This window comes from Chinchilla lanigera, unplaced genomic scaffold (genome assembly GCF_000276665.1).
Source record: "Chinchilla lanigera isolate Chin_1 unplaced genomic scaffold, ChiLan1.0 scaffold00050, whole genome shotgun sequence".
NCBI classification, from domain to species: Eukaryota; Metazoa; Chordata; class Mammalia; order Rodentia; family Chinchillidae; genus Chinchilla; species Chinchilla lanigera.
The window spans coordinates 14,474,599-14,490,633 of NW_004955451.1; the positions used below are offsets into that span (position 1 = coordinate 14,474,599).

Genomic DNA, 16,035 nt, shown 5'->3' on the forward strand with positions numbered 1-16,035 from the left:
GGGCCGCGGTTTGCCGCCGGGGGCCGGGCCGGCTGCGGCCGGGGCCGGGAAGTCGGGAAAAGTGTCGGGGGGCGGCGCGCGGCTCCCACGGCGCAGTCCCCGTTCTTTCCACTGCAGCGCCTCTCCGGCCGCGCGCGAGCTGTTCCGGGGCGCAGGGGAGCAGCTGCCTCCCTCGCAGGGCAGCACGGAGTTAAACACAAAACCGCAGCAAACTCAACACCGTGTCCTTCGGGGACTTTCCGCGGCACCTTCCTCCCCTCGCCGAGCCGGGGGGCTCCCCGAGGCCGCCCACCCAGGTGCCCGGCGCTGGCTTCTATGCAAACGACCTCGTCTGACCCCGGAATGGCGCGGCCAGGACCCCTGCCCCCGGCCCACGGTGCCCTGCGTCCCCGGACCCCGGACCCTAAGGGATGCCCGGGCGGGCTGTTGCCCGGGGCTGCGGGTGTGGGGTGGCCGCTAGCGCGTTCTGAGCTGGGGACGGAAGCGGAGCGGGGCGGAGGCCGGGCGCTTTGTCAGCTCCCTCGCGCAGGGGTCACCCGTCCTTTCCTCCTTCGTCCCCGCGCCGAGAGGGTGGGGAGGAAGTCGGCGGTCACCCCCGAGGCTGGTGGGCAGCAGGCAGTGCAGGGCTTGGATTATCTACGGTTGAGATGCGAAGAAAGGCGCCGCTGCCCTCCCCACTCCCCAGACGGACGGGGAGAGGTGCCCCTGCCTGGCCTTGCCCACCAAGCGGAGGGCCAGGCTCGGCCTCCTGCCTGTCCTGGTGAGGGCGGGCACCTGCTTGGCGAGGAGGAGGCCCTCAGACTCTTCCTGAGCATCGCCTGGGAGAGGACACCCGGGAAACAGACGGAGGAGCGGCGACCCTGTGCCCGTCCTGCCCGCAGACAGCACAGACCACTGTGCCCGTGACGCCCCGGTCCTGCCGGGTCCAGGCTCTCCCCTCCCCGGGGGGCGGCGCCCCTCCTGAGCTGAAGACCCGTGGACCCGAGCCCTGCTCTGGGGGCCGGGCCGGAGCAGCGCCCAAGCCAGGCTCAGCAGGTCTCTGCAGAGGTGCTTTTTTTTTCAGGGATAACTGAGTTAACATGCTACTCAGACTTTAAGAAACAGCTAGAGGTGCTAACTCAGGGAGGTACTATATCCTTGAGGCAAAAGGAAACCCAGTTTCTGACAGCAGCAACAACAAATGATAGGCATGCACCAGTGCTGATTTTATTTTTGAGTCAGGATGTCACTACGTAGTTCAGGCAGGGCTATGTATGTTGTCCTATGTTGTCGAACTCAAGGTGATCCTCCTGCCTCAGCCTCCCCAGTGCTGGGATGATACGTGTGCCCCACCATACCTGGCCACCAGTACTAACAGTAAACACACCAGGATTTAAAAATTTTTCAATGTAAAAATCAAACCCAGTAAAGAAACCTGGGGGCAGAGGAGGCAGTATCAGATGGGCTAGTTTATTTATTTATTTATTTGTTTTTTTGAGACAGGGTCATACGAAGTCATACGACTGTGTGTGTTCAGGTTGGTCTTGAACTTTTTGTGTAACCCAGGCTGGCCTCCAACTCAAGGCAGTCCTCCTGCCTCAGCCTCCCAAGTGCTGGGACCACAGGTGCGCCCCATCACACTTGGCTAGGAGGGTGCTTTGGAGGTGAGGGGACACCCAAAGGCCAGAGCAGGCTTTGGAGAGTCTTTCGAGAGATGGGGGACTTTGTAGGGCTCTAAATGGAGGACTCCAGGCTGACCGCAGAGAAGGAAGATGCTCTGGGCAGGGTGTTTCTGAGAAGTGCAGGTGGAAGCAGGCCGCCAGCCCCGTGGACACCGCCAGGCAAGGCTCCCCTGTGCGCCCAGTGGCCACCCTGCGCCCCACACCACCTTCCGTTCCTCCATCGTCTCTGCAGAGCGGGGTCGCCCACAGACCACACGTGTGTGGCTTTGGCAAGCAAAAATTAAAAATAAGCTCTGGTTTTTCCAGTCGCCAGAACGATCCTTCCCCAAAGCTCGCAGACGGAGAACCTGAGCCTGTGAAACCACAGTCTGGGTGAGGCGCGTCTGCTTTTTAAATGACCTTCGAATTCTTTGCAGCCACCATAGTTTGGTTTCTGCGAAGCCGCGGAAGCAGGCCCACCAAAAGGGCCTTGTCTTCAAGCCTGGAAAAGTCTTCGTATGACTCAGTCTTTTTTTCCTTTTGGGTTTTTGAGACAGGGTCTCACTCTGCAGTTCAGGCTAGTTTTGAACTCACTGTGTAGCCCAGGCTGGCCTCAAATTTGCAGTGATCCTCCTGCCTCAGCCTCCCGAGTGCTGGAGCCTCAGCCTTCAAAATGATGGCCTTCAAAATGATACAGTCGCCGGGCATGGCGGCACATGCGTCATCCCAGCACTCAGGGTCTCGCTGTGTACTTGGCGACCAGGGGCTGAGGGTGCAGAGGCGGCAGGGAGCCACTCCCCGGGTCATGTCTGTGAAGAGTGGGCGGCATGAGCTTAAATTGTGCTGGTTCCAAAGTTCAGCATGTTCTCTACCCTGCGCACTAGAACAGTGCAAAGGAAAGTGTTAGACCTCCGCTGCCTCCCTTTCCAGTGCAATTACTGTTTTGGCCCTAGCTGAGTCTCGGAAGTTTCCGTGTCTTTAAATCCAGACGCGGTACATACAGCAGAAAATTTACAATCATCCAACAGAATCCATCCTATAAAAAGGTAACATCACCTCACGGAAAAAATTACATCAAATTTAGCCGAGTATGGTGGTGCTTGCCTGTAATCGCAGCACTCGGGAGGCTGAGGCAGGAGGATTACTGCAAGTTCAAGGCCAGCCTGGGGTACAAAGTGAGCTCAAGACCAGCCTGAACTGCATAGTGAGACCTTGTCTCAAAAAGACAAAAAAGAAAAAAAAAAAAAACAACGAACCAAACAAAAAAACCCACAAGTCCAGAGCTCACACCTCTCTGATAGGCCCTGGGTTCAGGATGGTTCATAGGACCATTTACCTCGCTGCCCTAGAAAACAGTGCTTTGCCTACATGGTCCGGCCTTGGGTTTCAGGTCAAATTGTCTTCTTCTCAGGCACTTAAATCCAAGCCCTTCTGTCGAGAGAGATTTCCTGAACTATGCTTTCTGTGTGAACATAAAAATAGCATCCCATTCTTTAGGAGGTAAGAGACATTAAGACATACTGCTTGCTTATCTTATGCTTTTTTTTTTTTTTTTTGGTGTTTTTGAGACAGGGTCTCACTGTGCAGTTCAGGCTGGCCTTGAGCTCACTTTGTAGCCCAGGCTGGCCTCAAATTTGCAACAATCCTCCTGCCTCAGCCTCCCAAGTGCTGGGATTGCAGGTGTGTGCCACCACACCCGGCCTGCTTTCCCCTTCAAACACTGAGCAGGGGGAGGGGAAGATGAAGAATAAAACAGCTGTACAGAGGCTCTGTGAGTGCTCTGTGGGTGTGAGCTTGGTTAATAATATGATGTCTAAAGTAAGATTTTGTGTCTTTTTTTTTTTGAGACAAGTTCTCACTGTGCAGTTCAGGCTGGCCTTGAGCTCACTCTGTAGTGCAGGCTGGTCTTGAACTCGCAACGATCCTCCTGCCTCAGCCTCCTGAGTGCTGGGATTACAGGCATGCGCCACCACACCCGGAATCACAGATTTTGTGTCTTTAAACACTTGTCTGTGCAAAAGAAAACCCAGGTCACTTTCGTTCTGGGCCTTGCATTTAAAAGGTGAGACGTTGAGTCACTGCCCACGTTAGCGGCGGAGTCAGGAGTGGCTCAGAACAGGTGGCCAAGCACAACGTGAGCGGCCCGCTGGGCAGCGGCTCTTGGACGACTGAGGGCGGCACAGCAATGCCCCTGTGCAGCCCCCAGATCGGCACAGGGGGTTGGGGACAGCGGGTTTGCTTCTCCCTTCCCTCACCCCAGTGCTGCACCTTCGCTGCGAGGGAACTTTTGTGGGTTTGCTTGGCCCCCAGGTTGTGGTCTCCCGGCGCGAGGGGGGAGCCCGCCTGCAAGAGGGCTGGTGTGAAAGGAAGGAGCGGGCGACTGAGGCCTCAGCAAGCTGTGAGCACATGGCCTGAGGCTGGCCCAGCCCGCGGCCCCACGCATGCACGGTGCAGACCGCTGCCCCTGCGGTGTAGAGCCTGTGCCGAGGGAAGTGTTTCCCTGGGGGGTGGCGGCCGCTGCAGGTCCCTGGGTGCAGCAGCAGGATTTAAGAATTTGGAGGTTTGTTTTTTGGTGTGTATGCATTTGGAGACAGGGTCTTGCTATGTACTCCAGGACAGCCTTGAACTATGTAACCCAGGCCGGCCTTGAACTGGCTGCGATCCTCCTGTCTCAGCCTCCTGAGTGCTGGGATAACAGGGGGCACCAGCACACCCGGCTAGAGTTTCCATATGCACGTCCCTTCTGGAGTGACGGGCCTCAGAATGCTACCATGTAAGTCTGGGCTTTGTGGGTGGCCCCAGGATAACGGAAGTCACTCAGCAAGTCCATCGTCAGGAGACGAAGGAGGGCCTGGTAGGTAGCACCCTAGGGTGGTAGAAGCGGCCTTTGTCCACCGTCTCATTACAGACACGGTGGCCTGTTCTACAGGCGCTAGCGCTAGCGGGCGGGGATGCTCCCTGCTCCCCGGTCCCCTCATCCCCAGGAGTCGGCAGGGTGCGTGGGAGTCGGAGCACATGACGGGCAGCGCCTCTTCCCCAGGGCCGTGGGCGCCCAGCAGAGTGTGAAGGTGCAGAGCGAGGCCGTGGAGCCGCAGCAGCCCACAGCTGGCTTGTGGCTAAAGGCTCTGGCGCGCTGGCACGGCTGCCCTGGATTTCATAAAACTGTCTCCTCCTGACACAGACGGTGCCTCCAAGGAGGAGCGCCCGGTTGTGCGGTGTGGCGGGGAACATCTCACTACCGGTAGTATGCGGGAGAGCTGAGTGTGAGCCTATGCACCCACCCTTCAGAAATTCAGCACTGATCTACCAGGAATGTGGGAGGTTTGTCTCTGGTAGACTTGTTCATAGAGCCGGCTCTCAGTTTGTAAATCAGCTTCATGAAGTGGTCCCTGGAAGCCGAATTTATTTGCTCTAACACGAGTTCTTAAAAAAGGAAAAGAGCCGGGTATGGTGGTGCACACCTGTAATCCCAGCACTGGGGAGGCTGAGGCAGGAGGATCGCCACAAGTTCGAGGCCAGCCTGGGCTCCATAGCGAGGTCAAGGCCAGCCTGAACTGCACAGCGAGACCCTGTCTTAAAGGGGGGGTGGGGTTGGCAAGAGGCTGCAGGTGCCAGTGTGTGCGCACACTTCGGGCGAGATCAGAACGCCTTCCTGTTTTTTGTTCCTCCCCACAGTCTTCAGATTCACAACTCAGTGGTGAAAGGAAAAACTCAACACACCAACTTTTTCACACCACAGAAATGCGAAACCTTTTCACGTTCAGAGGCTTCTGTTGAATGCCCAGACATTCAAGGGTCAGAAAATGTGTTTGCTGCACGAGCACATAGAAATGTAAAGCTGGAAGGGACCGCTGAGAAGGTCTCACTCCAACTCATTTTAGGGTCAACAACGCCTAGCTTTAGGGGTTCAGCGCTTCGCTCAAACTCACCCACTACTTCATGGCAAAGCAATTAGCAAACAGGCTTTGGGACCCCGCTGCAGTACTGGATGTACGGATTGTCACAGGGCTGCTCCATAGCTCAGCGCCCATTAGCAGTGACAAGGAGGACGGAGACGTCTGCCCACCCGACAGGTGACTTTCGGGAATGTTCAAGCAGTGCAGGAGCTGCGCTTAAAATGGGGGAAGCCGGGTGTGGTGGCGCACACCTGTCATCCCAGCACTCAGGAGGCTGAGGCAGGAGGATCCCCAGGAGTTCAAGGCCAGCCTGGGCTACATAGTGAGACCCTGTCTCAAAAACAAAAAGGGGTATGTGTGGCAGCTCGGGCTCATTTGACCAATGGAGTCGTCCCTCTGCTCCCCGTCCTGGAGCTCAGGTGTGACTGAACAACACACGTGCATCTGTCCCTGAGGCTAAGCCATGGGTTTCGGGTCCGCATCTCACGTTCGCAGTGGGTCTGTCTGCCAACACTTTGGATGAAGCAAGAGCTGGAGGTAGCGCTGGTGTCTCCCCCGGGAGCCTTCTTGGCCAGGGTGACCAGAGGGGCCGACACCTTCGTCCCCTGAGGACAGCTGCCCGGAGCTTCTGCAGTGCCTGGGTTTTGTTTTTTTTACAGAAAACTGAGGCCAGATGGAGCCCTCCCTCCTGATGGAAAGGAAGGAAAGAAGAAGAAAGAGGAGGAGGAGGAGGAGGAAGGGCCCCACGGCTCAGCGCGTTCACACACGGCGAGGGTGGACGTCGCGGGAAACCCCTCCGCCTGGGAGCTTACCCACGCGGCTCGCCTCGGGTGCCCAGTGTCCTCGGTGTTCTTGAGACCAGAGCAGCTCCTTCACGTCAGCGCTCGGTTTAAAAGCCACCAGGTCCTCAGTCCGGAATTCCTCCCACAGACCCTGGCTCGGCCCAAAGCAGCTCGGTACGTGGTGATGGGAGGGTGAAGGGGACAAGCGTAAGGCCCATTCGACGGCATTTTCTTTTTTAAACAAATGAAAAGGTTGGTTTCTTTTTTTTTTTTTTTGGTTTTTCTCCGGTACCGGGAACCGAACTCACGACCTTGCGCTTGCCAGGCAGGCGCTTTTGCCGCTGAGCTAAATCCCCAGCCCCAAGGTTGGTTTCTTTATTTCAGTTTTTCATTTTAGGAGTGGCTTTTGAATTTTACTTTGTGGTTTTTTTGTGTTGTTTTGTTTTTTGACTTAGGTCTCACTATGTAATTTTAGGATGGTCTTTTTTTTTTTTTTTTCTTTTGAGACAGGGTCTCACTATGCAGTTCAGGCTGACCTTGAGCTCACTTTGTAGCCCAGGCTGGCCTCAAACTCGCAACAATCCTCCTGCCTCAGCCTCCCAACTGCTGGGATTACAGGTGTGCGCCACCTTGGCTGATCTTAAACTCACTGTCTAGTCTAGGCTGGCTTTAAACTTGAGGTGATCCTCCTGCCTCAGCCTCCTGAGTGCTGGGTTTACAGGTGTGCACCACCAAGACCAGCTTGTTCTATATTTTAAACATGTTCAACACTTACAGGGTTCTATAGTCAAACTATTAAACAAGATATTCTCAAAGACACCCTTGCCCCCCCACCAACTTACTGGTTATAATTTTCATTAGAGTTTAGCATCCCTTCTTATTGTTTCTTTTTGAAAATATGAGCAAGTCCCATTTGTTATGTTTGGATCTTTAATTCCCCGAGATAAAGGTCACAGACGATGCTCTGGCCCTGCCTTTCCCCTATACGTCATAACCGCAGCCTCACGATGCATCAGAGTGCGTGCACCATTTGAAACATGCTCCACCTCAGTTGGGAAAAGGTATCTGCTACCTGTCCCGAGATGCCCTATGCCCCTATGCCCATCTCCTCAGCAAACATGCTGGAGTCCCAGCACCCACCCCATGGGGCAAGAGGTGGGCTGCATGAACACAATGCACAGCCCCTGGGCAGGGGGATTTGCAGTGCCGAGCAGAATGTTGCTCTCTGACCCTCTGGCCTCCCAACCCCACGCTAAAGACGCACTGGCAACAGCGTGTGGTATGTGCTCGAGGACCTCCTGAAAAAGCAAAAGACCAGAAAGAGCCATCAGAGCCCGCCGCGGGCCTGGCTGCACGAGCCGAAGTCCACCCACACGGCACCAGTGAGGGTTCTGTCCAGTTTATTTAGAACACACTACCGTGATTACACAGCCTAATGGGGTACAGGTAAACAAAGCGGCACACTCAAAAGCGATGTCTGAAATAAGAACAAAAGTTTTCTCGGCAAAAATGTGACAGTTTTCCTCATCAAGGGAGCAGGGTGGAGCACGGTCAGAGTCCTGCCTCGCCGTACACCTCTCCGTAGCTCAGCACCCCAACCCCTCTGCTCTCGGAGGTCCCAAATCTCGAAGGTCTTAAACCGCCTCTTTCTCATCATCCGAGATCAAGCAGGGGCCCAGCAGCAGCTCTGACAGCTGAGCAAACGCTCTGCTCCCAGCTTGCTCCTCTCTCCGCTCAGACGCTCTTCTTCAGGTGGGCGAGGGTAGGACACGCAGGCATCTGAGCTCCAAGAGAAGAAGCCAACCTAAGAGAGCACTTCCTGCTTCCGCTGGGGCGTCCAGAGCCTCGACAGCCCTGGGCACTGCTCCGGCTGTCCACTGTCGGCAGGGCAGGCAGACACAGTCCTGCCTGCTGCCCCAGGGACCGCCAAGTCCCAAGTGCAGCTCCCACTGAATTCCACCCGAGAAAACAGCCCTGGGCAACAGGGGCTGTTAGGGAACGGGAGACAACCATGTTTCCGCAGAGGGGAGGAAGGGCTCCTGCTGGTCTTCCCAGTCCAAATCCAGAGGGACGAAGACCACAGACTTCGTGTCCCTGCACGACACCCTCTGGGGACAGGCCTCCCGCGTGCTTCCCCTTCTCGGACTCCCTGGCTCTGTGTGACTGGAGCTGCGCCGATGCCCTTGCGGTACTGGGAGCAGATGCTTCTTTGAGGGCTGTTCTGTTCCTGATTTGCAGACTTCCTCAAACTCGCAGGGGACCAGGAGATGGAGGGAGCGGAAGGGGATGCGAAGGGAATTGCGACGCGTCGTGTATGCGAAAGCCCGCGTGCGTGAGGAGTGCGACACGTCCTGCAAACGCGAACTCCGGATGAAGGAAAAGCCTGGCACTCGGGGTGGGAGTTGCACCCTCACCGCCAGCCTGGCGTGAGGTGGGCCGGGCAAGGTGCCGCGCGGCTCTTCTCTGTGGATCTGGGCACGGGCCACACGGCTTTTCCCACGAAGCCTACGCGCCTCAGAAAGGTGTCTCCTGGCCCAGAGGCACACACCTGTGGTCCCGAACACCAAAAATACCCCCCAAACATAAAACATTGGAAACCTTTTAAAAATAGATTACAAGATGTGTTCTGCTGGGCATCATGGTGCACACACCTGTAATCCCAGCGCTCTGGCAGACTGAGGCAGAAACATCAAGTTTCAGTCTAGCACGGCCAACTTAGTGACTTAGCAAGACTGTCTCAAAAAAATTTTTTTAAACAGGGCTGGGGTGTGTAGTTCAGTGTGAAAGCTTTGGATTCGATTCCCAGTACCACCAAAAAAACAAAAGTCTCATGGTGCTAAACTGGAAGATTGTTTCAACTTTTCTCTTGCTGCCAAAGGTAAGGGCTAAGCCAGGCATGGTGGCATACACCTGTACTCCCAGCACTCAGAAGGCTGAGGCAGGAGGGTCGTTGTGAGTCTGAAATAAGCCTGACTACATAGTGAGACTCTGTCTCAAAAAAAAAAAAAAAGTACTGACTAGACTTCTTTGGTCTTTAAAATTCCATAAAATTCAACTGGTGTGAAAACAAAGGTATCCCACAAGCAGCAACCAAGCATCTCTGAATGGACAGAGTTTTTCTGCTTGCTGAGAATGGTAGAGGAAGAACTGTGCGCTTGGAAGCCATGGATGGGGACTTTCAGTTTTTAAAGAGCACGTCGGCCCGTCGGGCGTGCTCTACTTGAGCATGGCCCTGTGCTCTCCTCTGGCGATGTGAGACGAGAACTCGTACCGATCTTGGCTCCGGTAGCCGCACATGTTACACTCAAAGGGGTCTCGGAAGCCGTGGCATCCCATGTGGATGGTGAACATCACGTAATCCAGGAAGAGCACGCGGCAGTGGTCGCACCGGAACACATCGGTCACCTCCCCGTCCTTGGTGATCACCTTGACGGAGTCTCTCGGGCAGAGGGGCGGGGGCTTGAGGAGTTCATAGGCGCGGGGGGCCTCCTTCAGGAGCGGCACCCCGTTGCGAGCCCGGGGCAGGACCACGTGGTTCTGCGGGTAGAGGTGGTTCTGGCGTTCCTCGTGGTTGCTGTCGGTGTCTGTGGAGTCGTGGCCACTGTTGTTCGGGGAGAGGCCTCTTTCGGAAGCCAGGCTCTTCTCTGGCGGGGCTGCGTTCTTCTTGTCCAGCTCCTGGGGGGCACCGTTGGGCACCTCGGCCCGCGTGAGGGCTATGGGGTACATGCTGCTGATGACCGGGACCATCTCAGAGGACGGGGGTGCGGGCGGCGTCTGGACCAGGGGGCGCAGGGCTTCGGCGCCGAGGTAGCCTATGGCGTTATTGATGGCCTGGTCCATCATGCGGGTCTGCATCAGCTCGCTGTCCTCGTACAGGTAGCTGGAGCTGTAGCTGGCGTCGAAGCAGTGGCGCTTCTCCCCTGGAACGAGCAAGGAGGACGGTTACGAGGGGGACGGCACCGCGCGGAGCCCGCGGGCTGCGTGTCCAGAGTCCTCAAACACTGAGAAAGCAGAAGCTGCCGCTGCTCCGAACGGCCGGCCCTGTGGCAGCCAGGCTCCGCAGCGAGGCCTCGGGGGCGCGGCTGCCAGAGCCCGCGGGCAAAGGGAGCACAGGGATGGTGTCCCGCTTGGGCTGCGTCTGCGGAGCCGCTGTGCGGGAGCAAGCAGCAGGGAAAGCAGCAGAAGACAGGGCGCAGGGCGGGGGCGCACGCTGCAGACGAGGCCAGGGCCCGAGCCCTCCTCCAGCTGGTTCTTCCCCTGTGTTAGCAGCAGCCAGGGGCACGGAAGTTTTGGGGACTGGGGATACTCAGCCGCCAGCCTCGGCAGCTCTGAACCCAGCTACAGCGGTCAGAGAGAACAGCCCCGACTTCAGCTTCAGCTGCCGACTGCTGCCTGGCGGGACGAGGCGTGAGGACGGCACCTGCGCGGTGCGAGAAGGGTCTTCTGAAGGGGCCCCCGCGACGCCGTGCCCTCCCCAGAGCGTCCTCTTCCCTGCTCGTCTATCTCACCCTAACCGATGACATTTACCCGTGGTCACCTCTGCCACTTCCCCAGGTAAAGTGCTGAGAGATTCTGAAAACAGAGGCGGCCCTGGCGAGCGTGTGGGTGCTGTGTGTCACGAGAGGGGGCGGGGAGACAGAGGCAGAGAGAGACAGAGGCAGAGACTCACTCGCTCTCTGGCCACAGTGGCCAAGGGGCTGGAGGGGGAGGGCAGGAGTGTGGAGGGCGAGTCAGGGCTGGAGGTGAGGCGAAGGTCACTCTGCTGACCTTGGTTCTGGGGCGCTTTGCTCAGCCCCACACTGTTCTTTCATGATTGTTTCGTAATGTTTCCTAGGCTGCTGGGCTTCCAGGATTTGGCGCTGCCTGCAGAGGTCGGGCAGTGAAGGACAGAAAACACCAGGAGAGACGCGGGGCTGGAGATGCAGATCCTGCTTCTGAGGCGTCTCCAGCCCAGCAAGAGGGGAGCCAGACGTGCTCGCACGGAGTTGGAGAGAAAGTACAGGTTAAAAGCTGTGAAGGGCCGTTTTGCTCTCTGGAGGCTCTGGATTTGATTCGAAAAGCCATGTATGAGACATTTAAGCAGGGAGAAATATGTTTCCTGTAAAAAGGGTCAGAAGTACCATCTAGCCAGGCGTGGTGGCGCACGCCTATAATCCCAGCACTCAGGAGGCTGAGGCAGGAGGATTGTTGCAAGTTCAAGACCAGCCTACAGAGTGAGCTCAAGGCCAGCCTAAACTATATAGTGAGACACTGTCTCAAAAAGACCAACAACCTAACAACAACAAAAAAGAAGTGCCATCTAGGCAAGTGTAAGATTGTGGGGTATAATAACATATTAGTATACCTTACTTCTCCCAGTATGGGGATTTGAACGCAGGGCCTTTGCTCTGAGCCACATCACCAGCCTTTTTAATTTTTTATTTGAAGACAGATCTTGCTAAATTGTCTAGGCTGGGCTGGAACTTGTGATCCTCCTGCCTCAGCCTCCCAGACTGCTGGGATTACAAGCATACACCACCACACCTGGCTTGTAAATAGCGTATCTACACATGAAGGGAAAGCAAGGACTTCAGGAGCATCTCGGGGAGGGAGGCATTCTTGGGAAAATGTAAATTGTGAGAAGGGTCTGGATAAACTGGTGGGATTTAGATTGTCCAAAAGGCAAGGAAGGGTTCCTAGGCAAGAGGGAGCAGAAATGAAGGCAGGGAGCTGCATACGACATGCATAGAGAAGAGCAAATGAGTCTGGTTAAAGATATGCCAAGAAATACGTTTGTTTTTTGTTTTTCGAAGCAGGATCTCACTAGTAGTTCAGGCTGGCTTTGACCTGACCTGCTGGTGATCTTCCTGCCTCAGCCTCCCAAGTGCTGGGATTATAGGCGTGCACCACCACACCTGGAAACACCAAGAAATATGAAACAAAGTGTTTCTCAGATGTCGCTTTTCCTTCACGTCTGCAGTATCCATGTCCCTGGGCCAGGTGGCGGTTGAGAGAACGCATTCTAGCGCCACATGGACTCAGTCTGGCGCTGGCTCTGATGGCTTCTAGCGGTGCGACCTCATGTGGAATGGTCCCTGTAACTGAAGCGACCCCGTGGGGCCCCTAGATGTGCTTAGAACTGTGTCTGACATGGAGAAAGCACTTGGTAAACACCAGGGTGGTTTTTTTTTTTTTTCTCATAATTTGTTTGAATCAGCTCACATTTTCTTTTTTCTAAAATGAAAAATGTAAAGGAAATTCTATATCACTAACATAAATGGAAAACTAGAATCACTTGCCACAAGTAGAAGGTGATTATGTAAAATACAGGCAATGAAACGGAGTGCTGTGTTACACTCTGATCAGAAACCGCTGTGGGCACCTGGGGGCCACGACCCCCTCTCTAGTTAAACACCGCGATGACCAAGTGTGTGATGCGCACTGAAGACAACTAGCGTCAGATCTGGCCTCAGTCCTTCTCTCCAGGACTGTCCGTGTTCTCAGAGATTGAAAGAGAACTGAAAAGAAAATGATTTTCTTGGCAGGCGGATCACAAGTTCTTAAACGCCCCGTGTGTCCCCCAGCAGTTTGCGTCCTACCTTTCCGGAAACACTGAGACAAAAATGACAGCAACACCCCCGGAGGGGCGCGGGGAGGGGCGTCCTGAAAGGCCAGCCGGGGGTCTGGGTCTGAACAAACAGCAGGTGACGACAGGCTTCCGAGAGGGAGGCCCAGGGCCACAGCAGTGTGTAAGGGGACCAGAACTGGAGGCCGTTAAGCTGGAGAGGGCAGAGAAAGGGCTCATCTACTCAGGCGGCTCTGCCCTGGTCCCCACCATCGGCCGACCTGACAGCTTCCAGACAGAGACCTGGGAGAAGGAGCAGGGAAAGGAAAACGGCTTCTCCTGACAGTTCGATGGGACTCAACAGGGCCGTCTGCCTCTGCTAGAGCAATCCAGGGCCTCTGTTTGCACTCCCAGCCTGGACGTGTCCTTGGTGGCCCTGCCCGCAGGAGGACACCGAGGACAAGAACACCAGCTGAGGCCACAGGCCTGAAGCGACACAGGGGCAATGAACAAGTGATTCTGGCGATAGGCTGGGGTTTTCTGGCCTTGTCAAGGCTACTGATGAACTCCTGGAGTCCCCGGAGGCGCCCTCGCAATTCTCCATGTTTTCGCCTGAGACAGAACCAGAGGCGTCCAGGTGGGGTGGGCCCGTCACAACCTCTGCCTTACCCTTTCCCCCGGAGGCCGCTTTTCCTGTGCTGGCCCGCGGCTCCCATCCTGTGCCTCCCTCAGCCCGAGCCAGAAGAGGACGCCTGGAGATACACATGCAGCCCTGCGGCCAGGGCAGCCCCGCGTTCGCGGCGAGGATGGGCATGCTCAGCTCCTTGTGGGCTCGCGGCTTGCAGGTCCCCTGTCACCAAGTTACGGTAACTTGAGTGGCGGAGATGATTAGGAGACGATTATCAGTCACCTGTAGACACAATGACTCAGTGGGTATGAAACCCGGAGGGAGGCAGCTACAGTAACGAAAAGCCAAGAGCTCACGTTTCTTTAGTAACACACTCATAAAAGAGGTTAGTCAAACCACAAGTGTGTAACTGCTTCCAAAGCTACTCGGAGCCTTGGGTCCCGCTTCTAGTTAATTTTTTTTTTTTTTTTTTTTTTTGTGGTGCTGCGGATTAACTCAGGGCCTTGCGCACGCGAGGCAAGCGCTCAGCCCCACCCCCTTCATCCTCAGCCTGAAGCTTCTAGTTAAAATCACACCACCTTTGAGTGATTCATGATGCCGGCTTCAGGCTGAACACAGGTTTTCTTCCAACGAAAACTCAAACGGCAACAGAAAGTACTAAGTTTAGAAACCAGGCCGCCTGGCTGGGCCTTGCTCGTGCTGTGCGTTTCTCTCACGTCTGGGTTTTGGTAACTAACCCGAGCACCTGCCTGCTCTGGACCCATGCAGTGTAGCAAGAGCAGGGGGTTGCAGGCTTTTTTTTTTTGGTCTTTTTGAGACAAGGTCTCACTATGCAGTTCAGCCTGGCCTTGAGTTCACTTTGTAGCCCTGATGGCCTTGAACGCACAGTAATCCTCCTGCCTCAGCCTCCCAAGTGCTGGGATTACTGGCGTGCGCCACCACTCCCAATGGTGAGAAGTACTTCTGAGGCACAGCTTGTGATTTCCATGGGGTGCCTGACAGAGTGCCTGGCGTAGGTGAGCGCTGGGAGTGGTAGACCTATTATTGTTACTGTCATCCCTTGCTTAGCACCACTCCTGCGCTCCGAGGAACGCAAACGTAACTGCAGTCCACAGGGACGCAGCGTTTCGCGCCATTTCATTACAAGTCAGCGTCCTGGACGCTACCCGCACAGAGCAGCCATCGGGCCACTCCTCAAACATGCTCCCTGTAACGGGCAAACATCGGGCCGCTCTCAGGACAGCCTTCCTGTAGTCAGAGGCGGTGGTGAGGGAGATGGAGACGCCTTTGCCTGGAGCAAGGAGCAGGCTATTCCTGACGCCCGGAGTGCAGAGGGGCTGAGAGAGGACAGGGCGCACGGCCAGCGGGCCTGGAGCAACCGTAAACAGAAGCGGGGAAAGATGAAGAGGGGGCGGAGCAGCTAGCCGAAATGATACAGGCAGAGAGGCCAAGCTGGAGACGGAGTGTGGAATCTCAGAAGGTGTGGATTCAGTGAGTGGCTTTGATTTTATTCCCCCGGGGAGCCCGGGAGAGGTTTTTTGGGAGAGGGAGGCAAAGTGAATTGACCTTTGGAAAAATAACATAAATCTACGGTGGGAATGGGAAATAATCAGGCTTTCTTGCAGTCTCTAAGTTTCCCAAGTCACTTAAATATGTTTGCCGCTATTTCTTTCTTTCTTTTTTGGTACCAGAAGTCAAACTCAGGAGCTTGCGCTTGCCAGGCAGGCGCTTGTGCCGCTGAGCTACATCCCTGGTGTTTGCTACTATTTCTTGTAATTTCCCACCTGTATATCGCTTCCCAGCTGCAAGCACACGTCCAGAAAAAGGCAGGTAAGTAGGGGAAATGCAGCTGCAGCGGTCGCAGTGAGACTGAGCTCGGTCTGGAGGAGACAGCAGGCTCAGACACTGCAGGAAGCGGGTGGGGGGACCGCATTTTGTAGCTGCTGCAGCAGTGTCCATGGCGACACCGCAGCGCTGTTGGCCGTCCCCTGTCCCGAGGGAGTCACAGGGAGGACCGTCCTCTTCTCGGTGCCGTGGCACAGGGCTGCCTGCAGGGCTCGGACATGCAGCCTGTGGCAGAGGGCGGGAGAAGACCCCCTGCTCTGAGACACAGGTGCTCCCGCTGCTTCCTGTTGCTGCTAACCAAAGCAGGTGACTTCCCATTCGCTGCTTCAAGGAGAAGCGGTGGTGTTTGCTCAAGTGTCAAAACCTCACCCGCTGTTTGCCGTGGGTGAAGGGGATCCTTTTTCATGCTCTTTCAACATGAAAACCTTCTTTAATAAAGTGGCACACACGCTTCTAAAAAATAAGAAGACGCTGTGGTAAAAACGTTGCTCTGAATCACGTCCGTTTTGGGGGCCAGAATGAAAACCAGGAAGGAGAAAACTCGGGCACGTGCTCACCCCTTCTGCTCCCTCTGGGAGGGAAACCGGCCTGCCCCGAGCCAGGCACCCGAGGACGGCCTCAGCTGAGGGACAGCCGAGCAGAAGATGCGGAGACGGGCACTGCCTGCCAGGGCCGGGGTGCTGAAACTCTCTGCTTGTCT

The 16,035-nt window shown here is 55.7% G+C and overlaps 1 protein-coding gene across 4 annotated transcripts in view; it reads right to left on the reverse strand.

Annotated features, from left to right (window-relative positions):
• Positions 1-9,070: 9,070 nt before the first annotated feature.
• Positions 9,071-16,035, reverse strand: part of Ikzf3 (IKAROS family zinc finger 3 (Aiolos)) — an 87,440-nt gene continuing 80,475 nt past the window's right edge. For all 4 annotated transcript variants that reach the window (XM_013519415.1, XM_013519416.1, XM_013519417.1 and 1 more), the window contains one exon: positions 9,071-10,238. In XM_013519415.1, the coding sequence (XP_013374869.1) occupies positions 9,535-10,238 (704 nt within the window). In that variant the 3' untranslated portion in view covers positions 9,071-9,534. The remainder of the gene's footprint in view (positions 10,239-16,035) is intronic.